At 38.2% G+C, this 26,711-nt stretch overlaps 2 protein-coding genes across 2 annotated transcripts in view; one reads left to right on the forward strand and one right to left on the reverse strand.

The window, feature by feature from the left end:
• Positions 1-4,769, forward strand: part of SREK1IP1 (SREK1 interacting protein 1) — a 50,632-nt gene extending 45,863 nt beyond the window's left edge. The window contains exon 6 of the mRNA XM_057742643.1: positions 1-4,769. Within this exon, the coding sequence (XP_057598626.1) occupies positions 1-56 (56 nt within the window). The 3' untranslated portion in view covers positions 57-4,769.
• Positions 4,770-25,117, reverse strand: SHISAL2B (shisa like 2B). The gene is made up of 3 exons (XM_057742616.1): positions 24,774-25,117; positions 20,583-20,740; positions 4,770-4,970 (listed from the first exon to the last, which is right to left on the reverse strand). Exons 1-3 carry the CDS (start codon positions 24,962-24,964, stop codon positions 4,834-4,836), a joined length of 486 nt encoding a protein of 161 aa, XP_057598599.1. The 5' UTR covers positions 24,965-25,117; the 3' UTR covers positions 4,770-4,833.
• Between the last annotated feature and the right edge of the window lie 1,594 nt (positions 25,118-26,711).

Here is a 26,711-nt window from a genome sequence, read left to right on the forward strand (position 1 = left end):
CGATCAGTGTTACTTACTTTGCTGAATACTTGGATATCCCTTATGTCCAATGTTAAATATTTATTATTGTAGCAGCATCAAAAGTCAACTAGTTATCATGACACAGCACCAAAGATCGCAAGTACCTCACTGTGGTGCAGTTACAAATTTTCAACTTGATAGCCTACAGATACAGCTGCAGGTGAATTCATTATGATGAATTCAGGTAAGTACACATAACCTCACAGGCTGGAAAGGTGTACTGATTCTCCCTCCACCCAGCACCCCTACCTGGCATGACCTCAGTAAGACTGGGAGGGCCTCATAACTCCTCTTAGCATATGCTCACCATGTGCAGATTCTAGGGAAGCTACGTCCACATCCCTATTGTAGCATTACAGCCATGGAAGTGCTCATACTTGTAGCTTTTGCATAGCCTAACTTAGTCCTATGACCTCCTTAAAGACAAATCCTCTTGTTTAAATTGCTTAGTCAGTTATTTGGAGAGAAACACGGAGCTATTAGGTTTTTAAGGGTTTGTTTTGCCTTTACTGTAGTTTATGTATTTTTGAAAACTGTATTTATGAAAATACAATCCTTTGGTTATCAGCATGAAAAAAATGTTAAAAAAAACTTTAAAAAATGATTAGAAAATGCTTCATGCAAATGGATGGTCTTGTCCTATTGAGTGTGTAACATGGTTAAAAATGATAATTGTAGTGACACAAGGGTTAATCCAGTTATTTGTAACTTTTACTTCTGTTAGAGATAATAAATTGGCTTGTCAGATTTGTTATCTGAATGGTGACACAATCAATGGCTCAAGAGGGTTATATAAAATTCAGGCCTCATTAACTAATAGAGTTCACAGATTAAAAGATTTTAATGTTCAGTAAATTTTTCCCCAAGAAAAAGAATCTTGGAATTATTCTTGAGTAAATTTTCCATAGTATGAGAATAGTTTATGAAAGATCTTGTCTGAATAAAATTCATTTATTTTTACTTAATTTCTTCTAAAGTGACCTTATTATTATTGGGATTGGATGCAAATCTCACTAATATATTGTAGGAGAAAATTAATGACATTTCCTCTCAGGCAATATGTAGCATAAGGAAAACTGAACTTAGTAGTAAAAATCCAGAAGTCCTAGTCCACACTTCCATTGCAGGGTTTGATCCCTGGTCGGGGAAACTAAGATCCTGCATGGTGGCCCCCCAAAATAAAGTCCTAGTCATTCTGACTACCTGTGTGACCTTCAACAAGTCCTTTACCTTCTCTGGGCCTTGGTGTCTTTCATCTATAAAATCCTGTACCAAATTATCTCTGAGATCCCTTCTAATTGTTAATGTGTATGATTATCAATGTTTCAGTAAAATTCAAATAATATTATTTTAGAAATTATATTCATTTAGAAATTGTTAACAGATAAATAGGTAGCATTTTGTAATGGGAAAGGTTGAATTTATTAATAAAACTGTTAAACACATGTTACTTCTTTAAGCAGATAATTGATATTTGATTCACACCCTTACCACCCAGTGTATGTCACTTTTCACTAGATGCAGACAGAATTTATGTTTACATTTGTATCTGTAACCCAAGTATCTGAACATTTGGAAACTATTGCTTTGTGGCTGATGGACCTACTACCTATACATTTCCCTATTTCTTTTCTCCATATCATCTGTTTACTAAAAGCTCTCAGAGGGATCTCCAGTTCTTCACACTTAATATCTATTTACATTTTTGGTTCTTAGAGGCCAAAACATCAATAAGTAAAACTATGTGTGTCCATATGTAGACTCATTTTCTCTAAAATTACATAGCCCTAGGTTACCATCAATTAAACTAGATTGAAAAGTTATCACAAATAGTCTTGTTAAATGCCATTGAGTCCTTTCTTCAATAAACATTTATTGAGTGCCTAGCATGGCAAACACAGGGATACGGAGATAAATAAGACACTTTTGCTTCCCTGAAAGGAATTCATAGTTTAGGTGGTAGGAGAAAGAGCAGAGCTTATCATTAGGTATTAAATGCAGTAATTGGGTTTATAGAAAAACAGAGTGGGTACCTAATGTGGTCTGGAGAAGTTAGAAGAAGCTACCTAGAAAAAGTAGTGCCTGAAGTGCATTTTGATTGAGGGTGAGAGTGTGAGTTATGCCAGTTCCTGACAGAATGAGTACTTCACAAAACCCACAATAGAAAAAGTTGGGTCAAGAATTATCAGCCGTGTGTGAGGCAGGAAGTGGTAAGAATTGAGACTGCCATCCTAGGTTCTTAGATACAAAGGAAGGAGGTTTCATGTTCCATGTTTGGGACTTTAAGCAAGTAACACCATCAGAGAGTTTTAGGAAAGAAATTACTTTTATTGGGGTTTGATTTCATCCATTTCATAATCTAATTCCATAGTTTTTAAAGGATGAAATTGCTCTCATTAGAAGGACACATAGAAAACAATATGAATCTTTGGTATTCTATTATTTGGTCTCTTATTCTAGACTCACTTTTCTTTCTAAGACCTGATAATTTCTAAAAATTACAGTAATTTAAGTCTTCTAAAAAGTTACTGTATTCTTGATCAGACTCATCCCCAAAATTACCTGCATATGTACATAATTTGAAATGTGTTTTGCTTTTAATTTTATTTTAATTTTAGGTTATTTCTGACTGACAAAATATATTCTGTCACTATGTTAGTATTTTTGGTTGAAATAAATCAGTTAAAATATATTTTTCAATGCACAGACTGTCATAATTTGATAAGCCTTTTAAAAAAATTTTGTCTCAATATTATGAATATTATGAAGCACAATCACTTCAAAGTCACAGTGACACATACCAGCTGGTCCACTAGATGAGCCCTGTCGCGCTCCCTCAGGTACCCTGACTTGGCAGGGAGTGCACCAAGGGCTCCAGCTGATACTAGTGCTGAGATTAAATTTTCCTGGGCGGTTGGCATCCAAGAACAGTAGGTTCTTTTATGCCAGCTCAGCGATAATTTCACTGGCAAAGCCCAGGGTCTTCAGACCTCACTTGTCTCCTCCCAACTCCTCTAAAAATTCACAGTCCCAGAGAATTGGGTTCCCTCTCCTGGAGCACAGGCCATGATACATGCAGCCATGCCCAGCCCCAGTTTGCCTGTCCCACAGGTTGGAAAGAATCTGGGGGACCAAGAGCATTTTGCTGGCCTTGAGTCTCTGGTTCCTTCTTCGTGTCCTTTATGGCCTCTGTTTGCCCTTGAGCAACAGAGGTAAACTTAACCAGGGCCTAAACTAACTTTTTCAACTTAGATTTTCACCTAAAGCAATGTCTAATTAGTAATGTAATTATTAATATCTGTGTATCAAGATAGCCAATTTTCTGGGATTTTTTTTTTTTTATCAAAGCTGGATAAAAGATCAAGAAGTACCCACAAACACTTTATGTGAACTTTCACAAAAATAAATAAAAATTCTTTGCTTTTATGACCACATAAAATGTCATTTTTGTAATGGAAATGTTTCAAGTTTTGGACTTCACACACACTCTAAGCAGTTTTAATATTTAAACTTGGCAAAACTGCTGTTTTTGAATGTGAAATTCAACACAAGCGGTAGGATGTTGCAATAATGATCTGGATCTATGCTGTCAGTTTAGCTACATGTGGCTATTGAAATTTAGATTAATTAAATGAAAATGTATTTCTTCAGTTGCAGTGGCCATATTCAAGTGCCCAGTGGCCACATGTGGCTAGTGGCTACCATGCCGGACAGCGCAGATATAGAAAGAACATTTCCCTCATCACAGAAACCTCTGCTGGACAGTGCTGGAATCCCCAGTTCTTGGTAGAAACTTTGACAGGCTGATGATCAAAAGTTTCTAACCCTGAGCTTTGCATGCCTAAGAGCAATAAGGCATTCCTTTTTTTCCTCCCCAAAAGACCAGAGAAGTGTATTTGGCACATTTTGAAAGGCTAGTCTTCCAACTACAGAAACTTTGTACAACACAGTAGATGTGTTCAGCAGAGCCAGCTTAAAATTAATTCTTTTTTCCTATTGAATTCCATTATAGGGCCAAGTCTGTGTTCTTATAATAGAAATCACATTTATGAATAAAAATCTTTTAAAATGATTTTAATTTGCAGAAACGGTAGTTTTATTTCTAGACGTCTAAGTGATATTACTTCAGTAGCCCTAGGTGGGACCAGAGAACTTACTTATTTGTTTTGTAACTTTCATTCTAGAAATGCCTAAGGAATTTTATCAGTGAAAGATTTTTGTTATGGTTCTCCCTTGGTATGCAGAAAATATTTATCATGCAGATTATACATGGTGATATACTTTGTTATTGAAAGTTAGTTTTTATAAAGGCAATAATACATTGTGTGTCAACAAATCCTCTGAAAAAGGCATGGGTTGATTCTTAAGAGACTTAAGAACATGTCACTTCTCATTCATAAGGCTACCACCCTGAGATTTACCTGTCCAGTACCGTCTCTTATAAAAAATAACTGCCTCGAAGTATGAGAAGCTTGTGAAATGCTGGTAATGTGACATAAACTTCTCATTGTTCCTCACTGACACAGGTGTGCTCATCTGTGCTGTTGATAAATTCTATAATTTCTCCTGAAGTAGTAGCATAATTTCATGTAATGTAGAAACATCTTAATTAGCAAATAAAGTAAACTTATGCACATGGAAATCTATCAGAAACCTTAGTGGGTGTTTAATAAATTAATTGATCAAAACTGCAGCTGTGTCTTGCTTTGTGCGTGGCGAGTTTTTGAAAAGTATTATCACGAACTGTATTTGAAGTGCACTCTTTATTTTTATTGCTCCATCTCTCCAGTGAGCTTTTACAACACTGGATTTTTAACAATAAGCAATGTTGATTTGTGTCGTATCCATTGTTTTTTCTTGAATTATATCATCAGCTTCGTAGAATGTTTCATTTGTTGAATTTGACACTGCATTTGAACTGGGGGCTTTGGTTTTTCTATTTGAGTTGCCTGCAAATACACAAAACAAGATGAAATAATTATTTGAAATTATGACATCAAATTTTACTTTAAAATTTATCCTTAAAAAAATAAACTTTTTAGGCATGTTGGAAATATGATGTCCTAAAAAACACTGTGGATGAGTAAGACTTGAACCATTTCAAAGTTGTTTTTGAGCATTTTCTCCTGAAAGTCAAATAAGGGAACTATTCAGTAACAGAAGTAAGGATTTCGTTCCCATGCTTACCTTTCTTTCTCCACACTTCCATGGAGGAAACTACACATTTGATCAGAAGGTAACAATTTCTGGGTTGCTTAATAAAAGTGTAACTGTCCCTATGCATAAAGTGAACAAAACTAAAGGCAATCATAATAATTTACAGCAGTCTTAAGGCTTTGCCATAATAATCAACTTAGATGTAACATTTAAAAAGAGCATGTATGTTCCACAATTCCACTCATTCCTTCTATGTAAATAAATGAGTCCAAAATGCACAAGCGCAGAGGAATATGGATCTTCGCTCATCAGAGGTTAGACTAACAAGCTCATAGCAAAGACATGGATTATTAATCAATGAGTAGTGTTAGAAAAATTAAGTATAAAAATAACATATATTCCACCAATATATTACAAATTTAAATATATGTAAATAATTTAAAAACATGTAAAAGCAGTGCAAGAAATCACAGATGTTACTAATAACCCTCTGTTGCTAAACCCACAGTCTGGTTCACAAGCCACATCTTATTTGACCTACCAGCAGCACTTTCTTTCCTTGGCTTCCCAGATGCCACCCTTCCTTGACTTACTCCTTTGTCACCATTGTTCCTTCTCGGTCTCTCTTATTGGTCCCTTTTCCTCTCCCAGGGATCCTGGGCTGAGGAGGGCCTGAGGACTCAGCCATTGGTTCCTGTCACTGTCTCACTCCCTAAGTAGTCTCATTAGTCCCACAGTTTTTTGGTTTTTGTTTTTTAATCTTTATTGGACTATAATTGCTTTACAGTATTGTGCTGGTTTCTGCTGTACAACAAAGTGAATCAGCCACATGTATGCATATATCCTCATATCTCCTCCCTCTTGAGCCTCCCTCCCAACCTCCCTATCCCACCACTTTAGGTCTTCATAAAGCATCAAGCTGATCTCTCTGTGCTCTGCAAAAGCTTCCCACCAGGTAACATTAATGCAAATTGTTATGACCCAAGCTCTCCTTGCTGTTTTTTTTTTATTGGAATATAATTGCTTTACACTCTTGTACCAGCTTTTGAGGTACACCAAAGTCAATCAGCTGTGTTTATACACATATCCCCATATCCCCTCCCTCCCTAGTCCCACAGTTTTTAATACCATCTCTGCTGATGACTCCCAAATACATATCTCTAACCCATACCTCTCCTGAACTCCAGACTCACCTTGCCAGTTGCCACCTCCACTTGAATATCTCGTAGACATCTCCAACTTAGCCCAAAACTGATATTTGGATCACTTCCAGGAAAAAAAGAAAAAGGAAAAAAAAAGCCTACTTCACTTACAGTCTTCCTCTTCTCAATTGCTGGCGACTCCATGTGTTCAGTTGCTTAGGACAAAGACCTCAGGCAGCCTTGGTTCCTCTTCTCTCAACCCCACCACCAATTTATCTGACATCCTGTTGACTACATTTTAAAAACACATTCAAAATCAGACCACCTTCACTGCTGCCACTACACTCAGAGTGATCCTTTGAAACATAAAGCATGTCCTCTGTTCAGAACCCTCCATTTCATCCAAGTCTTTATAATGGCCTACATGTTCTCATACACACACACCATTAATCTCCCTGACTTCATCTTTTCCTGCTTCATCCTCTCATTCACCCCAACCTCTCTGATCGAACATTTCAGGCATGTTACAACCACAGGGCCTTTGCACTGGCTATTCACTCTGGCATGCTCTTCCCTCAGATTATATGCACAGTAACTCCCTAATTTCCAATCTTTGTTCAGAAGTCACCTTTTCAATAGGTCTTAAACACTGTATTTAAAATTGCAACCTACATTCCCCCCACCCCATCCCCAATTCCTTTGCTCTCCATTTTTCCCATAGCATTTATTTTCTAATATAATTAAGCTTTTTATTATGTTTATCATTTATTATCTGTCTCCTCTCACTAAAATATAAGCACCACATGCCAGAGATCTTTTACTATTTTATTCACTGATGATGCAGAAAAATTGCTTTGTACATAGCTAGTGTTCAATAAATTTGTTGAGTGAAATAAGATCGAATGTGTGACACAGTAAAAACTTTAAAGTTGTAGATTGCAAAAGACAAGATTGAAAGCTAACTGGGAAGAAATGTTTAGAACACATGATTTATGTCTAACATATAACAGGGACTTATATATCAATATGTAAGACACTAACTAACCTCTTAGTCAGTAAAGAGATGGATAAAAGATACACTGAATTTCCAATCTTACTAGTCAGAAAGAATTGTAAATTCAAAAGATAATATACCATTTTTCTTGTCTCAATTAGGAACAGATAAAAAGTAATCCTTCTTGGCCAAGAGCAATTTAAGTAATTTATTTTACCATCCCAAAAATTCAGAAGAAAAGTAACAAAGCCATATATCGTACCAGTCAAGGCCCCACATTTTAAACTTAAGATACTTTTACTCTTTACCAAGAGAATAATGCCATGCATGTTTCAGGCCTATAAGCAAGATCTGGGAGCTATAGCGAGACATCATCCTTCAAAACTTCCAATAATATTGCCCCTCTGAGTGTCAGTCTGTGAAATCAACCCATAGTGGGGGATGTCCTGCTTGACCCTAGAAAGCAGGGCCAATGGGAAGGCCTGATGGGAGTGTAAATTGGTACATTTTAAGTCTGGGGTGTTCCTAGCTTGTGATTTTAACATGAAGTTCCCAAGGAAACCATAAGAGATGAGCTCTAAAACATATATAAAGATAGTCACTATTTTTAATACCAAAAAATGTAAGTGCCTTAAATTTATAATAGGGACATTGCTAGATTATCATGCATGAGGTATGATGCAGCCATTTAATTTAAAAAAGTGATCTCCAAGAAATTTTAATTACGTCAGAAGTGCTCAGCATACAGTGTTAAGTGAGAAAAGATACGAAACTATCAGCAGTGCAATAACAGTTAATACTTTAGTAACATTTCCTCATACTATATGCTGTCAGTCCCTCTCTGCTTAAAATCCTTTAGGATCAAATCTGAATTTCTTGGTTAGGCTGAGAATCAGCCCTACTTCCCTCTCCTGGCTCAGCTCGCCCCATTCCCTTCCTTGTACTTGGTATTTCAGACATACAGAAATACTGACAGACTCCCCAGACTTGCCCTGCTCTCTCGTTCTTTCTCTTTGCCCCAAGCCTTTGCACACTCCCTGCTGCCTGGTGTCCCTAACTCTCTAATCCTCTTCTCTTGAATAACTCTTACTTGTCCTTTAGATTTTAGAAAATCTGCTCCAAACCTACCTAAGTGGAAGAGGGACTCACTAGCCAAGAGGTTTCACTAAAAGTAGCTTTCCTCTACTTTTTGCCATCTAGCTTATCTTCTTATATGAGTTTTTCACTTTTTTTCTTTAGATAAGTCTAAGCCTCACCTTTAAGTGTGTTCATACTGCCTGGCTTTGCCCATTTATAAGTAATTGTATAGACTGCTTTCTAAAGAGTCAATGAGGACATCCCCCACTGTGGGTTGTTTTCATAGACCAACACTCAAAGCGACAATATTACTGATAAGTTTTGAAGGATGATTCCTCAATACAGCTCCCAGATCTTGTCCATAGTCCTGAAACATGCGTGGCATTGTTCTCTGGGCTAATATTAAAAGTACCAAAAGTTTAAAATGTCAGGCCTTGGAGTGGTGCAATACATGGCTTTATTTCATTACTTCTGAACTCTTTTGGTGTTAAAATAATGTCCTAAATATCCAATCATGATGTTTCAAATATATAATTTGATTTTTAAACAAAAACAACAAAAAGATAATTTGTTGTAGGCACAATATTTTACAGCCTGGCAAATGGCTCTTTGCCCAGTCAGCAAGCAAAATTGTTTAAGATAAATGTAGCAGGAAAAGCTGGCATGAAAATTTGATGACCTGATAAATTCTTTTTTTTATATATACATCTATTTATTTTTATTTTTGGCTGCACTGGGTCTTCATTTCTGCACACAGGCTTTCTCTAGTTGCAGAGAGCGGGGACTATGCTTAGTTGTGGTGCACAGGCTTCTCATTCCAGTGGCTTCTCTTGTTGCAGAGCACAGGCTCTAGGCTTTCGGGCTTCAGTAGTTGTGGCACGTGGGCTGAATAGTTGTGGCACATGGGCTTAGCTGCTCCGTGGCCTGTGGGATCTTCCTAGACCAGGGCTCGAACCCGTGTCCCCTGCATTGGCAGGTGGATTCTTTTTTATTTTTAAGCTCTTTATTGGAATATAATTGCTTTACACTCTTGTACCAGCTTTTGGGCAAGTGAATTCTTAACCACTGTGCCACCAGGTAAGCCCGACCTGATAAATTCTTGACTGTTATTTGCAAAGTAGACTTTAAAAGGCATATGGATTCAAATTTAACTACTAAATACTTAAGTAATAGGATATATATATATATATATATACACGTGTGTGTGTGTATATATGTATATATATTTAGGGGCCCTTGAAACTATTTTCCTTATATAACATTTGAAGAACAACATATTTATAGACTTATTTGTATTGGTTTAGTATCGCTTGCACTCTTCAGTATCACAGCAGGTAAAGGTAAAAGACCAAGGATTTAAGATGTAAATTAGTTTCATATTATTTGGGCAAAATTTGTATCTTATATAAACATGTCTTTTCTTTTTCTATTGAAGTATGGTTGATTTATATCATATTAGTTTTACACATACAACCTAGCCATTCAATATTCTTATAGATTATACTCCATTTGAGGTTATTATAAATATTAGCTATACTCCCTATGCTGTACGATATATTCTTGTACCTTATTTATTTTATACATAATAGTTTGTGCCTCTTAATTCTCTTCCCCTATCTTGCCCTTCCAGCATTTCGTTAAACATCTAAAATTTTTTTGTGTGTTTGTTTTTGTTTTTTGGCTGCATTGGGTCTTTGTTGCTGTGTGCGGGATTTCTCTAGTTGCAGTGAGTGGGGGCTACTCTTTATTGCGGTGCGTGGGCTTCTCAGAGCAGTGGCTTCTCTTGTTGGAGAGCATGGGCTCTAGGCACACAGGCTTCAGTAGTTGCGGCATACAGCCTCAGTAGTTGTGGCATGCAGGCCCTAGAGTGTGCAGGCTTCAGTAGTTGTGGTACATGGGCTCAGTAGTTGTGGCACACGGGCTCTAGGGTGCACGGGCTTCAGTAGCTGTGGCTTGTGGGCTCAGTGGTTGTGGGGCATGGGCCTAGTTGTTCCGTGGCATGTGGAATCTTCCTGGACCAGGGATTGAACCCATGTCCCCTGCATTGAAAGGTGGATTCTTAACCACTGAGTCACCAGAAAGTCCCTCCTAACTCTTTACATACTTAAATTCATAATATTCTAGTGAGACTTTCAAACCTTGTCACATACATGGGTTTTTTTTGTTTTTGTTTTTGTTTTGTCTTTTTATGGGAGTTAAACTCAGCAAGTTATTTCCTTAGTTTGGGGTTCTAAGAACCCCTTATTCTGGGGTTCTCTCTTAAGCCATCTCCATTCTGACAGCTCTGGTTTCCATTATGTATTTTTCTGCAAATAGTTTATCTAACCTGTCTACTGCCCTCTGAGATTTAAAGGCTTGCAAAATACATTCCAGCATTATATCAATAGATTTTCCTTCATCTAGGACTTGTAAAAGCCCCCATTCTCCAGCCCTCATTCAGTGCAGGTACAAAGATCATTTCTTAGATCGGGTTCTTAAGGCAAGGCAGTTCCCCTAACCAAACTGATTTGCTACAGGAACAAGAAAAGATTTGATATAAACACCATACTGATATGATTTTGAAGGAGGAGCTTTGATTAGCAAGTCAACGCCCTGGTGTTGCCTCTCTTCCTGCAGCTTATAAAAGTCCAAAGGTGCTTTCAATGCATATGCCTCTGGTAAGTTAGAATAATTGGGCATATTATGGAAAAAACAAGTGCCATTAAGTGGGGCTGTGCTGTAGTGATTTATCAGAGTCCAGCTTACTGCATCCCTTTGGAATGATTTTAAAAGAGAGAAGAAAAGTCTCAGCAACCTCACCTTTTCCTAGTTTTCCTTTAATAAATAGAAACTCATTTCTTAACCAACAAAGTAGAGATAAAACCAGCTGCCTCTTCTGTCACGAGGTTACAACATGGATTAAATTTTAAATAAGAAGTCTGTAATACCATTGAGCTCTTAAGGGATTTGTTACCCATAAAGGGTTTTTCTTGTTTGATTTCTCCTATTCTTTACCTGAGTGCTGACTGCAAAGATCCAACATCCCTGTGTTTCCCTGGGTTGACATTAGTTGCTCTTTCTGCTGCTCATGCCCCATTTTTATTCTTTTCTTCAGTCAGGTCATCATATGTAAATCTCAGCCTTCTTTTAGTTCTGTACCTCTCAGCCCGGTATTTAAATTAAAGCTTTGGCCTTTGCCAAAATTTAAATGCAATTTGTCAAGCAAATCAAATTTGCCGTTTAAATCAAATTCATCAAACAAAATCTTTCCACCTATCCCCATCACAAACTAGGCCAATATATTTTTCTAGAATAATCAATTTTACATTCATTTTCAGAACCATTCCTCAGGGATCCATTTATCCTACAATTCTTCTATGAACTCTGCTCTTACCTGCATTTCAAAATATCAAAAGAATTCTGGGCCCTCTGCAGGTCCCATCTCCTGTCTATCTGGCAGAACTGTAATTAAGCTTTTCTGCCATTATCTGCTTGTGTCCTAGCTTCTGCATTACCAATCTGCTGTCCTACAGCAGCTTCAGTGACTAATCAGCTGGCTTGCTTTATTATTTAGTGGAAATCTACACATCTCACTTATCCTGCATTTCCTTCTAGTGGAAACAAGCAATCTTAAATTTGTACTCTAAAAGTGCTTTTTACTTAGAAGGGGACATTTTCCCTTCAAATTTAATGTGATGCACAGAACTGGGTCTGAGGTAAATGGTGAAGTAAGCAAAACTTTCCTGGTGACCTACTGATCTATTAATCTCTCCCTTTTTCAATGCCCTGCCTTTCCCTTGAGGATACATATGTATCTCATGTAAATACAGTTAAAAATTCATTGTGAAAGTTAGAATCTTAGACTTGCCCACTTGCTTTGCCCATCCATTAATGAATGAAGGTAGTTCTCTCCAGAAATGTTTTTTCTATCCTATTTTCCCCACAATTGGACTTTTTTTTCTTTTCTGCATTGTTAAATTCTTTCAACCATAGAATTTAGATGACTAACATAGCTCACAAAGGAATTTAGCTGATATTTTAAATCCTTAAAATTTTCACAATGAGAGACTGGCTTCTATTTTGCTTTTTGGTTCCAACATCAGCCAGCATTGCCTAACCCTGCTCCCTGAGGAGGACTCCCAGATGCTGAAAGAAGTAGTAGCTCTGCTGAGCAATACGGTTTTCTACATTCTAGGAACAAAAAGAGTTGTAGGACATTCCAGACCCATTATTTTCAGTAGAAAGGTCCCTTTAGGAGACACAAGTGACCTTTTCTGCCATTGAGTTCTTCTACGAAGATCTCAGTGAGTTGTTAAAGCCTCTCCAAAACAAAGAATGACGTTTAAAAATAATTTGGCAGCGTAATTAATAAATGTTTTGATCAGAATTTGGTTGAAGTGGTGTTCAGGCTACTAAGAAAAATATATCCCAAAGTTATCTATAAATTTAGTACAAAACCCATGAAAATGCCACTTGATTTTTAAAAATTTGACAGTGTGATTCAGAAGTTTATTTGGAACCCTGAACATTAGAAGAGTAGCCAAGAACCTGAAAAAGAAGCATAATGGGAAGGAAGAAAAAGTCATGCCGAATTAGATATTTAAATAAATTATATAGCTACAATAATTTTTAAAGTATATTACTGGCTTAATATTACTGATAAATTACTGATGAACAGAACAGAAAGTCTAAACACAGATCCCGGTGTACCTAAGGATTTAGTTTATGACAGAGGTGACATTTTAAATTGGCAAGAAAAAAAGGATAGATTTCCCAATAAATATTTGGACAATTGGCTCCTTATTTGTAAAATAAAAATAAAGGCAGATCCCTACCTCACACGTCACACAAAAATTTGTGTAAATGTAAAACACAAGTGAATGAAGGTATTGTATTAGGAGAAAATATAGGTGAATATCTGTATCTTAGAGTGAGGTAAAAACTTGCTAAGTATGAAACTAAAGGGAGAAATCACAAAAGAAGAAACTTCAGCTGTCGAAAATTTGTCACATAAAATTAAAAAGGAAACAGCTATGAAAAATACTTGCCACATGCATGAAAAAGAATTTACTGTGTGGAAAGTTCTCATACAGGAATGAAAAATGAACACGTCCACAGAAAAATGTGTATAAGATATGAGCAACAATATACCACAAGAACAACAACAAATATCAATATTAAAATGTACACCCTTGCTCCTAATTAGATAAATTAAAAATAAAACACTATATCATTTCCCTCAGTGAAATTATTAAGATATATATCTTTTGAAATAAAAATACTCATGATATAGTACTTTTCTGGAGGACAGTTAGCAACTTGTATCCAAAGCCTTTTATATGTACCAAATCTTTGGTCAGTAATTCCATTTCTAGGGATTTATGCTAGGAAAATACTTCGACATTCAATGCCTGTGTGTAATAGAAAAAAATGGAGGCTAGTTCAAAGTTAATAATTTAATAAAATATGATATACCCAGACTTTGGTTTCTAAACACCATTCCCAACTAAAATGAATCAGACTTGGAGAAATGGCAGGTTTCAGGGCTGGAACAGGAAAAGCACAGGATGCTTGAGAACATTTTGTGACAGAAAGCAAAAAAGTACTCAAAAAAATGATGGACACATTTCAAAAGAATATAGAACCCAATTTAAAGGGGCTCCCACAGGCCAAATCTGAGATAATTTAAGAATCAGAATAAATAATGATAGTAATAGAATAAAGAATCCAAGTCCATACTGATATTAGTAAATTAAGTAATAGGTAAATAAGGGGAAAGGGAAAGCTCTTCATTGTAGTAGAATAACAACTAATAAACACAGAAGGAATGATGGCGTTAGAAAATCACCATTTTATAGCTATCATAATAATAATTCTGAAATTATCTTAAAATTTTGGATGAAAACATTCAGTCAAGAGCCATGAGTGGATGAGTGAAAGCTGGAGGAGGAACAGGATTTTTTCATACCTCCCAACAAGCACTTAGTAATGGCAAAAGGAAAAATAGTGACTTTGCAATGGATTAATCCAGCAAATACAAACTTCACCAAAGAATCCAAGTTACCATCACCGTACTGGGACAAACCAATATCATGTGCTTCCTGATATGATGTCCTGAGAATATAACTTCTGTGGTATTCCCGTCAGAATGTATAATCTCTCTCCAACCACGAGAAAACACGAGAAAAACTTAAATTGAAGGACACTGTGTAAAATAACTGGTTTCTACTTTTCAAAACTATCAAGGTCATGAAAGACAAAGGAAGGCTGAGGATTAAAGAAGGCTAAAGAATCCTGTAATAAACCATAATGGAAAAGAATCTGAAAAAGATATGTATCAGAATCACTTTGCTGTACACCAGAAACTAACACAACATTGTAAATCAACTATACTTCAATTAAAAAGAAAGTTTTATGTAAAAGGCTGATTTAAAAATGTTTAAAGAGAAAAACAAAGAAAAAAAAGGCTAAAGAAGTATAACTAATTATAAGATGTAACTGGGCTAGATCCCAGATAAGAAAAAAATAGCTATTTAAGGATATTGGCAAAATTTGAATGTGAACTACGGATTAGATAATATTACTATATCAACTGTTACATTTCCTGATTTTGATAAATGTATTGCAATTATGTAAGAAAAAAATCCTTGTTCTTAAGAAACACATACTGAAATATTTGTTTAAAAAGCATATCTGCAAATTATTTTCAAATGGTTCAGAAAATATACTGTACATCAAAACAAGGTCAGTTTTAAAGAAAATGAGGCAAAATATTAACAATTAGTAAATCCAGGAAAAGGCATACAACCTTTTCTATACTTTTCTTGCAACTTTTCTGGAAGTGTGGACTATGTCGAAATAAAAGAATAAAAATTCATAGCACTCCATCAAGGTAACAAAATGGAATCATTAAAAATGGTATTTATTTATTGGTAAACAATAATTTCAATATTGTTCAGTGGGGAAAGCATACTGTAGAATTCATTTTTTCCCCCATCTTGTTATATATACATGTATCTATAGATAATAGAAAAAAATCCGTGAAGGATATTCACCATGGTGTTAATATCTGTTATTTCTGTGTGGTGGGATCATGGGTGAAGTTATTTGTTCCCTTTTCCATATTTTCTAATTTTCCTAAAATGAAAGTGAATTAACAGAAAGGTTTTCTTTCCGGAGTATAAAGGTGTCTTCTAAGAAGAAATATAGTAGACCATTCTCAGCCAGTCCAAGTCTTATATTGCTCACAGGCAGAACAAATAATTGTATACAGGATCATCAAATTTCCTTGCTTTCTCAGCAAGCAAATATATATATATATATAATTTATGTTTTTCTGCTAGACAGCCTGTGCCTTACTGCTGATTTGCTTACCCTTTCCCATTTATATTACCTACCTTTGCAAAAGAGACCACCAAATAATAGATAATTGGAGTTGTCTGTTATTCCTATACAACAGTATTATTTTATTTGTGTCAAGCAGCTCTACTCTCTGCCCTTCTCATTTTCATTAAAAACTCTGCTTCTAAGAACCCTCTCCTCGATTCTCCACCCCTCTCCACAACCCTGGGGTGTCAATGGGTACTCAAAAACCACAGGATGAATATATTTTGTCTTCCTGGAGCATCAATTTTACTTAGAAATGGAAAGGATATGATGTTATTTTTAGAGTAAAACAAGTCATTATATTAGCAATCAAATTTAAAAATCCCATAATTTAAAAAATATAATGGGCAACTTCAAATAATTTAAAGTTCACAAGGCAGGCCTTTCCATTCTAACCCTTGGAATTCTGGAGGTACACATTCCTTTTTTATCTACCATTAAGGATTCTCCAATGGCAAAGTTTGAGAGACAGGGATCTAAGACATTCATCCCTTTAATTGCTCCCCTATTAACCATTAATTCTTCCACATCTTATGAAATGAGCCCTTGCCCCAGGTCTACTCAGAAAGGTACCCTTCACACAGCCATCTTCTGCTCAGAACTGTTTGTCATATACAGTACAATTTACAAACCATGGTATTTTTTAAGTTTAGTTTCACTAGCTAGCATCACTTTTTTTTCCTTTTTTATATTTATTTCTTTATTTATTTGGTTGCGCTGGGTCTTAGTTGCGGAAGGTGGACTCCTTAGTTGTGGCATGCGAACTCTTAGCTGTGGCATGCATGTGGGGTCTAGTTCCCTGACCAGGGATCAAACCCTGGCCCCCTGCATTGGGAGCGTGGAGTCTTATCCACTGCGCCACTAGGGAAGTCCCAACCACAGTATTCTTTCAAACACTGGCATTTGATACAGGTTTAACTCAAAACACAAAAGTTAAAAAGAAAGAAAGTGATTATGGAACACAAAGACCAATCGATTGCTTAGCAATAGGACCTGTGTGTACAAAGTTAGCCTGGGAGGAAGCCCAATTAAACTCTATAGTCACTACCAGCTATTTTCAGGATCAATTCAAAATGTATAAAGCCTTAAATGTATAAAAAAAAATAATGAACCCCAATAGAATAAAGATACATGAAAGAAGAATCTTGGCAAAATAGTCTAAGATTAGACTATTTTAGACTTGGAATATTTTTAAAAAACAAAATTCAGCTGAGTAAATTTGAAGACCTAGTTGGCTTTATCCAACAATTCATGAATTGGATAGCAGCCCATCTAGCAAGTAGAAAGGGGCTCCAAGAAGATGTAGGAAATGAAAGGTCTTAAAGGCAGAAGGGGAATAGAACAGGAAGGTATCAACGAATGAAAGGATTGTTTCAGGCAGGGTCACCTTCCTTTAGGGGAAGGGCAGGAGTCTATCCTGCAGATTACCTCACTAGTGTCCATCAGGAAGTTCCAGACTGATAGGTTTATAATTTCCCTCCTGAGAGAGGCTGAAGCTGCAGTTAGGTTAGGTATAGAGTTTTGGTTTGCTGATGTGAGGCTTAACACAAAGGACTGTTGTTTCTTCTTTAGCACTACCGTCATTTATAGAAACCAAAAAAGTCCAGTACCTTAAGTCAGTTTTAGTATGTACACAAAAATACGTTTCCCTTTAGGCCATTCAAATTGCCTATAATGAAAAAAGTCTCAGTTCTGAAAATTAATCTAAAATAATGGGACACTGACTCTTAAAAACAGACAGTTTTGAAAGAAAGGAGTAGTAACTGGTGAAACCAATTTTCCTCCGATGTAATTTTACTTGCTTGATTATTATGCAAACATATTATTATGTTCCTAACCTTTAAGGCATTCCTTAAATGGAATAAAGTCTTGTTTCCTCAGTAGCTAGAACACTGGCATCTATCCCTAGGTGGGAGAATCACTGGAATGAAGCATGTATACTTAACAATAAGTACAGCAATGGTTTTCAATTATCACTTTGAAGGGGTGCGTTCAAATATAAACCGTTTTCTTTTCCTATTCCTAGTGACGTTTGGATTACCTGTTTTGTTTTCGGCTCTCCACTATGTCTTATATAAGACATAGGGCCCCAAATCATCTAATTTGAAAGCAGCATAAGGCAGTGATCATATAAAACTCTGCCTTACCAAGAGTAAGCACTCAGGAAAGGTGTATTGAATTAATTTGCTGACTTGATAAACACAGTGTTTTTCAGAGGGGCAGAGTGGGGATATTTCATTGCAAGGAAGTAACCTCAACTAACTGCATAGGAAATGCATTAATGGATCTCCTTAGCTAAAGAGCCGTAAGACTACAACGCTTGAGTCAACAAGCCAACTGATTCAGTTGCTGGGCTCTCAGAGCCAGCCTGAAATAAAATTTTGGAGCAGTCCCTGAGATAGATCAGGAAAAGTAATCAATTTTTATTTATCACAATGCATTGTAAAGGAGAGGCAGTCAGCGAATGTTTGATGAATGCAATGGTGACAGTAAACATGCTCCTTTGATCACCTACAACAGGTGCAGTGCTGCTTCATTCAATCTATTTAACAAACATTTAAGTGTTCTAGGCACTAGGGAAACAAGAGTGAGCAAACAAGGCAAACATTCCTACTTTCCTGGAACTTACTTTCTAGTTGGAGGAGAGAAAAACTGGACAATATAAGTAAAATATTTAGTAGATTAGTGGTAAATGCATAGGAGAAAAATAAAGCAGGAAGCGGGTATGAAATGTTGAAGTTAAAGATGCAGGTTGAGTGACCAGGGAAGAACTCCCTGGGAAGGTGACTTTCAGTAAAGATTTAAAGAAAGTGAAAGTGAGGGAAACGCATTCCAGACAAATGTGACAGCATGTGCAAAGGCCCTGAGGCAGGAATTTCAAGGAACAGCAAAGAGGCCAAGATGTCTGGGCATTAGATAGGAAAAATAAAAGTGGAAAGGGCAGACCACAAAAGCCTCCATAGTTCACAGTTAGGGCACCATATGTATTGAAAGATGGGAAGCGATTAAGGTTTGACCAGAGTAGTGACCTGACGTGACTTAGGTTTTACCAGGCTCACTCTGGCTTCTCTGTGGAGAGTAAACAGGGAGGAGGAGCAAGGGCAGGGCAGGAAGAGGAGTATTTGTTTTAAAATGCGGAGCCTGGAGTTTGCGGTTTTAACAAGCTCCCTAGGTGATTCTTACACACAATAAAATTTAAGAACGGATACTTTAAATTATCTAAGCAATTAAGACAAACATTGATTTTACTATCTGATTATTTGACAATCACTAATCCACTGCTTCATTGTGCCTGTGGAGAAACGGAGTCTAAGCCATTGGACTAAATTCAGCTGACAACCGGTCAATTCGGCCTTGTAATCTCCAAACAGTAGTTCAGAAAAAGAACCCTGATGAGATCTTGGCTTCTTGCTTTGTGACACAGGGCACCCTCTGAGATCTCTACAGAGAAAAAATTCTAGAGCTAATACAATCATGTGGTGCTGGTGTATTTGAGAAGCTCGCGGAGCATGTACTCCATAAACATAAGTTTCAAGATCCAGCTAAAATGGAGCATGTGGAAGAAAATCTTCTAAATTTTCTGGAAGAAAGTTTCTCACTTTCTTTTTAAATAGAAGTTAGTGAGCAATTGTGTCTTATTCTAAATATATATGTAATATATTCTAAATTTTTGTTAAAATATATTCAAAATATATATATCAATAAAATTCACAATCACTACTTTTAAAATACACTAATAGAAATTTATATTCACAAAAAATTTTAACAATTCTTTGTTTCATAATAGTGAATTAGCTTGTGTAACACTTTATAATTAAGATAACAATAAGACTCAGTTCCGAAAAACTTGCATAAACATTTTTACTTTATTAGTTGCACTACATACACAAACACACACGTGCACGTACCCGTATTGCTTAACTAGTAGTGATCTTTTCAAGAACAAAAACTCTTCTATATGCCTCTGAATTATTTTATACACCTCCTCTGAATTCTGCACACCATAGGCCCACAAGTAATGCCTAACTGACTACTGAGTAACCAACCTAGAGCAAAGCAACACTCAGAATTAATTATCAGATATTTTTTTCCTCTATTTCTTTGACTTCTTTGGCTCCATCAAAAACAAAAATTTAAAAATTCCAAGAGGATACAACCTTTATACCTGAAAGACACATGAATAAATTAAAGTGGATTTATTGGATCAATGTATTATTTTTTCATGAGAACATTTACATCCTGCCACTATTTTTCCTTGGGCACAATCTCTCTAAGGTATTTCATCATTAAGACCTAACTTAGGGACTTCCTAGGTAGCACAGTGGTTAAGAATCTGCCTGCCAATGCAGGGGACATGGGTTCGAGCCCTGCTGTGGTAAGATCCCACAAGCCATGGAGCAACTAAGCCCATGTGCCACAGATATTGAGCTTGCGCTCTAGAGCCCATGAGTCACAGCTGTTGAGCCCATGTGCTGCAATTACTGAAGCCCACGCGCCTAGAGCTCATGCTTCACAACAAGAGAAGCCACCGCAATGTGAAGCCCAGGCACTACAATGAAGAGTAGTGCCCCCCTCCGCTCGTTGCAACTAGAGAAAACCGAAAGCCTGTGCACAGCAAAGAAGACCCAACGCAGCCAATAAACAAATAAAATAAATAAATTTATTTTTAAAAAAGACCTAATTTAACGTGAATTTTTATAAAGACACATAATAAACTGAATTTTTAAAAAGCATTCATTGTTAACAGTATGATCTGTCAACCAGGCACAGGTTATTACTTTGAACAGAGTACAGGTAATTGGTTACAAATAATGGATACTGATTACCTTCTTGAGTGGAAACAGCCTCTAAGTGCTGAAGTTTAAGGCCAGTGTCTAATCTTTGAGGCTTTGTATACAGAAATAAGTAGCAAAGAACACAGACACTGATGACAAAGGCAAGTAAAACAAGGGCAGCAATTCCCAGTCCAGTCAGGGCACCAATGCTGAGGAAAACAGAAAAAAAACATTGTGACTGTCATACAAACTGGTCTGTACATAAACTAAAGAAAAGGTTTAAATATTGTTAATACTTGCTTCGGGCATTCATAACCAAATTATATTTTATTGTAAACAGTATATTATTGAAATCTACAGCTCACCTTTTCTACCATCAAATTTTTATTATATTTCTCTATATATGTTAATATTAGTATAGAATACCACATGAATTCATCTTACAAGTAAAAGGTCACATGATTCTCTAGGGATGTTCAAAAACATTTCAATGAAATAAACCTCTATTATTAATATATTTCAGGAGGAAAGATTAGGTTCAACAGTAAAAGATGAATAGAAAAATTTCTACCTCTGCAAAAAGAGTGAAACAAATGTTTACCAGAGGTGTAGAACTTTTATTTTGGAGACATGTATGGGAGTTATCATGTATTAATATACAAAACCACAACTATTACAGGAGAGAAGAAAGTGTAATTAAAGGAAAGCAATGATTATGAAATTTATATAAAGTTCATGTTCAATCTGAATTTTTCCCTTCTAAAAGAGCATAACACCAATGACTTTTAGCATTTAGGAAGAAACCCTTGTAATTTTCCCTAAAGATGCAGTGTATATCTGATATTATTTGCTCTGCACTAAATTTGTAGCAATTCCTTCTGATACAATTATCTGCAAAGTGAATCACTTGAGAAATAATACAGTTTTCACAAGCCTGTGAACTTAATATTTTTAAATGGGAAAAGAAGTTTGGAAAGAAGAAAATTACTTGTAAGATTAATATGCAAACATATGTACTTTACTTTCATGAGCCATATGTATGTGTGGGTTTGTAAATACATATAATTAGATTTTAAGCTGCTCAAGAGCAGATACTTCTGTTGATTTTCACATAGTGATATGCACACTTGTTAGAAGTGTTTTAATAGAGTATTTAGCTTATAGTTAATTGTCTCATAAATGGAAGTAAATGATATTTGACTGGTGATTGATCCATTAGTAGTCATTGAAAAGCAATCATTGAAAAGTAACGATCATTGAATGATCATTGAAAAGTAATGATCTTTTTCTTCATTATTTTCCTGTCTTGCCTTTCGGCTTCTGCTGTTTCCCAGAGATTGGGGCAATAACAAATTTGACATGTTCCAAAAAGGAGGGAAGGTAGAATTTGACCAGGCATGGTAGGTGTGTCCACTGCTTTGGGAGGAAGAACAAAATTAAAGTGTGGGGCTAAGCTCACCCCACTTATGCTTAATTTAAGGAGGTAAAGCCCCCTTGCAATTTAGAGATTGCCTCCTGTGCCACAGACATGGAGTCAGACTTCAAAAGATTCTTGTGCTTGTTTATTACTCTCAGCCCAGTTCCCCCAAGCCCTGCACACAAGTGAAGGCTGGGTAATTTTCTGGCTGGAGTCAGTATATAATTACATATTTAAATTGGAGTTTGCCCTCACTTGGTGCCCTCTCTTCCAAGGGGTAGACTCCCTGGCTCTGGCAACTCCTCTTTCATGCTTGTTTGTACCAAAGCTGACTTTTGTAGACCACACGTGTCAGGGAGGGTTAGGATTCTACATGGACAAATGAGAACGTAATCTACTTAATTAATATTATCTGCTTCACAAGGCAGCTAAGAGGCCCGACATCTGGAAAAATTCCTGAAATGAAAACCCAGTTATTAAAAACATCTTCAAAGTGAAAAAGTAATTTAGTCAATTAAAAGTAAAATCGTCAACTTAATTAAATTCAGTGTACATATTAGGGGCTTTGCATGTACACAATTTAAAAACCAGACCACACGATCTGAAGGAAAAACAAAAACAAAGCATGCCACTTTCTGTTATGAAAGGATGTTCTTCATAATCCTGACAAACTGTTTCAATGTCATAGTTCCACTTTATAGAAATGTTGCTTTATGTATGCAAAACTCTAGATAAAGATGGAGCTCTGGGAATCTCCTAAAATTTCGCTTCAACAAATAACTTACTAAACTCAAGAGCAGCCCTGTGCAACACGCATTATTTTCCTAGGTCCTGAAGAAGGTTTCCAAAGGAAACCCTTAGCGGTTAGGGATTCATAAGAGAAGAAGAGATGGGAGTGGGCCAGACACAGAAAAGGAGAATTATCCTTTCCTCACAGCACCATAGGGCAGTTTGCTTTTCAATCCCTGAGAAAGTGTCTGTAGCTGCCGTCACATTAATGAATTCTCCTACTTAGCAACTTCATTTACCTGGAGGTACCATACCTGTGCCTTTCTGCAGTGACTGCAGAATCTCAGAAAAATGCTAGTGACCTCTGGGATATTTTTCACAGTTGGACTGTTAAATTAGGGGAGAGAGCAAAGAATATGAGGAAAATGAAGCTCTAAATTTTTACCTCCCCATTGTGTTCTCAGAGCACAATGACTAAAGGAAAATCCCAGGTTTAACATTGCCAAATTATGCCATCAGTTGAAATGATTTTTACATTTCCCAGGAACTGAGCTGCATTGTCAGTGCTCAATGAAGACCCCAGCGAGCTGTTCATTCCTTTGTGCCCTCATAAACCTTAGAAAGGTTTTCTATCCTCTGCTGCTTGTCACTTTGGAACTATTCAGGGATCTAAGCATCCAGGTACTTTTCCAGTTGAGTCTGACTTAAGAGTTGCCAGTCTCTCATGGAGGCGCTGCCACCATTATTAACACCTCCAAAGACTCAAAGCTGGGTTACTATGTTATTTTTCAAAAGGCCAGATAATGTGCCAGTGCGATACAGATTGCTTCCCCAAGTAATAAAATATGCTGTCATTTTCTGAGATTTTGCCCTGTTCTGGCATGATACAACTTTGTTAGTTGAACTTGTTGGTAAGTAGGCACTCCTTTTGAGATTTTTTTGAAGCTTGCAGTGTGTGTGTGGGGTGGGGGAGACTTTATTGCTTTAAGAAATAACATCTAAAATTTTCTGTAGACTTGGCATGTATGCTAAATTCTGGACCATGGTAGGAGACTGGGAGAAATAAAACTCTTCCTCTTACTTAGCAAAGTTAGCCTCTCTCTCTGTCCCAGACATAAGCTAATTTGTAAGAAACAATTTGAGGTGGGGTGGCAGTTCTTTCCTATAACCCTGGCAGCTCATTCATTCTCCAGGCAAAATGTAAGAATCAGCTTCTAAGTTTGCCGTCTTTTGGAGTGGGGGAGGGGGGAAGCACTTTGTAATGAAAATATCTGTGTAAATACTAATTGGAATAAGTAAAATTACCATCATAGGAAAAAGAAGCAAGAAAGACACCACCTTTGAAAGTCCCTTCACTTTCCAGCGATGGCCAAAGCGCTCAGGTGCTGAGAAAGGGGGATGTCCTGCAAAGGTTCTACAGAGTGTGGAATCATCGCAACTGAAACTCTTCCTCTCCGTGGGTGTTTGGTTCAGTGTGAGACCAACTGAAAGGGCAAATTACAAAGCCCCGTCGCCTGTGCGCGTCCAAACACACAAATACACACACGCTTTTCTGATATTTTAAAAGATACAGCCAATTCCTTCTCACCCACAAAGAGACTTAAAATACTCTGATCCTGCGTTTTGATGTAACGCATTAAGATGAATCTCAAAGGAGCCCCTTTTCCGTTCAAATGCACCAAATGCCCAAACAAATCAAAAAGGGAATTAAAACCACCTCCTTAGGTTATCCGCTAGTCTTTCTCTGCCCGCAGAGTCGCGGGCCCGGGGCTGGGCCCCGGCAGCAGAGTGAGGGGCAGCCCGCTCCCGCCGGCGGCCCTGGCTGCGCCCTGGGCGCAGAGCCGGCGCTCCTCCCGCGCGCGCCTCGCCCAGGGTCCCCGGCCGGATTCGCACCTCTCGGGCCACAGCCCGGCCCTCGCCGGACCGGGATGGCACCGAGTGGGTTCTCCGCAGGGCCCTCAGCAGCCCTCGGAGGCTCCTGTCCCCTCGGAGGGACCCGAGCGGGTGGCGAGGACGCGGGCGACCTCCCGCCTCCCGGCGTGGCACGACTTGTCGCCTCCCCAGCCCCCTGGCCGCCAGCCCCCTGCCCTGCCCACCTGAGGCTCCACATGTAGCTGTGCTTGTAGGGGAAGTAGCTGCCGGGCTCGCTGCAGCAGTACTTGAGGTCGGCGAAGCCGCAGCAGTAGATGAGGGTGGCCCCCTCACCACGCCGGGGGCACTGGAAGGGCTCCACGAAGCTGTGGTTGAGGCCGTAGTAGCCGGAGCACACCCGGCTGGCCTCGCTCATCGCAGGCGGCTGCGGGCAGGGGCACTAAGCCCCCGATCTGGCCGGCTGCACAGGTCCCGCCCCGCCCGCGGACCCCTCCGGACCGGCTCGCCTCCTGCGGTCCGGCGCGGACTGCCTGGGCGGTCAGGCTTCGCGCGCCTCTTCTGCTCGCTCTCCACTTGGTGTCTGGTCGCTTCACTCGCGCTTCTCCCTCCCGCGACTGAGCGGTCCTGTTATCTGCCGACCTCCGGCCCTGTACCTTTTCTCCCTCTGCCTTCGTCTGCTTTCTGCATGTTCTCCTGACTTCTCTCCACTTTTCCTCAGTTCGTGGAGGCGTCCCCACTCCATGCCGGAAAGAGATTCCACCTGAAGGAGAACGGGAGGTGTGGGACATGTTTGCCATCTGAACAGATGCAGCCAAAGTTGTAATTGTTTGCCCAGGGACAGGGCAGATGGGTTCCAGGCACACAGAGCAGGGCTGGGGGAGCAAGGCAGAGGGCAGAATAGAAGGCACTGGACGACTAGTGAGGGGCAAAGTACCCCTTCTTCTTTGAGTAACGGTAAGACATTAAAATCTGCCAATTTAAATATCAAAGACAAGAACAAAATTTTCTTCAAAAACTACCCATACATTCTTATTCAGTTAACCGGAAAAAGGAATGAAAGGTAAGAGACTGAGGTATAGAAGCTGAGGACTTTCTGCAGAGATAGGCAGAAAGAGGAGGCAAAGGAAGTAGGGAGAAAGCCAACTTCATCCTTTCAAAGTGCTGAAATTTCTCTCGTTCTCTTTTTGTTTGGTATTCTCATTTTAGTGCTTCATTTGTTGACCAAGTTTTTAAAAATAACAATAGTGATGGATGCTTTTGTAATAAGTCAGACAATACTTCGATAGGTAAAGAAGAAAATATTAACAGCCTTAAAATGGGAGAGGAGACTATAACATTCAGAGAACTTCTGAGACAGAACGTTGTTCCTTCCTCTTCGTTTTCTGCTTCTTTCCTTCAGCTGAGGGTTGATTGGATGCCAGAATCATGAATTTTACCCCTTTGGCTGCTGTATATTTTTGTATTCCCATGAATATTTTTGAGCTTTGTTCTGGGATGCAGTTAAGTTTCTCTGAAATGTTCCTGGAAGGGGGACCCCTTCCAGGGCCTGAGCTTGGGCTCTTGTCTAACACTTGGAAATGGATTGTCTGAGGAAACAAACCTACTGGCAAAGCAAAAGACTTTATTGGGAAGGGGCACCCGGAAAGAGAGCAGTGGGATAAGGAGAACTGCTCGGCCATGTGGCTCACAGTCTTAGGGTTTATGGTGCTGGGGTTGGCTTTGGTCCAATTCAAGGCCCTTCCTGATGGTGCCCGCATCTCTTAGCCAAGACAGATTCTAGTGTGAGTGTTTCTGGGAGGTTGGCAGGACATATTATGGACTGGCATCTCCTCCCCCCTCCAAGCCCCTCCTGAATTCTCCCGGTTAGTTTTCAATGGCAGCACCCCATTCCTTATCGGGACTTCCTGTTGTGAGACAACTCATGCAACTCAGCCTGGCCAAAGCAGGCTATTTCGGTCAGTGGTTCCATAACAGAAACAGTTGGATTCTTTCAGGTTTTTTGGTTTGTTTTGTTTTTTAAATTTACTTAATTAATTAATTAATTAATTATTTTTGGCTGCGTTGGGTCTTTGTTGCTACGCGTGGGCTTTCTCTAGTTGTGAGGAGTGGGGGCTACTCTTCGTTGTGGTGCGCAGGCTTCTCATTGCGGTGGTTTCTCTTGT

Source organism: Hippopotamus amphibius, chromosome 1 (assembly GCF_030028045.1).
Source record: "Hippopotamus amphibius kiboko isolate mHipAmp2 chromosome 1, mHipAmp2.hap2, whole genome shotgun sequence".
NCBI lineage: Eukaryota > Metazoa > Chordata > Mammalia > Artiodactyla > Hippopotamidae > Hippopotamus > Hippopotamus amphibius.

Excerpts from the sequence above, each read along its gene's own strand:
- SHISAL2B (XM_057742616.1), bottom strand. The coding sequence starts at position 24,964 with ATGAGCGAGGCCAGCCGGGTGTGCTCCGGCTACTACGGCCTCAACCAC. Across the intron at positions 20,741-24,773 it reads AGCTACATGTGGAGCCTCAG|CATTGGTGCCCTGACTGGAC; the intron begins GTGGGCAGGGCA and ends TGTTTTCCTCAG. Across the intron at positions 4,971-20,582 it reads GGCTGTTTCCACTCAAGAAG|GCAACTCAAATAGAAAAACC; the intron begins GTAATCAGTATC and ends GTGTATTTGCAG.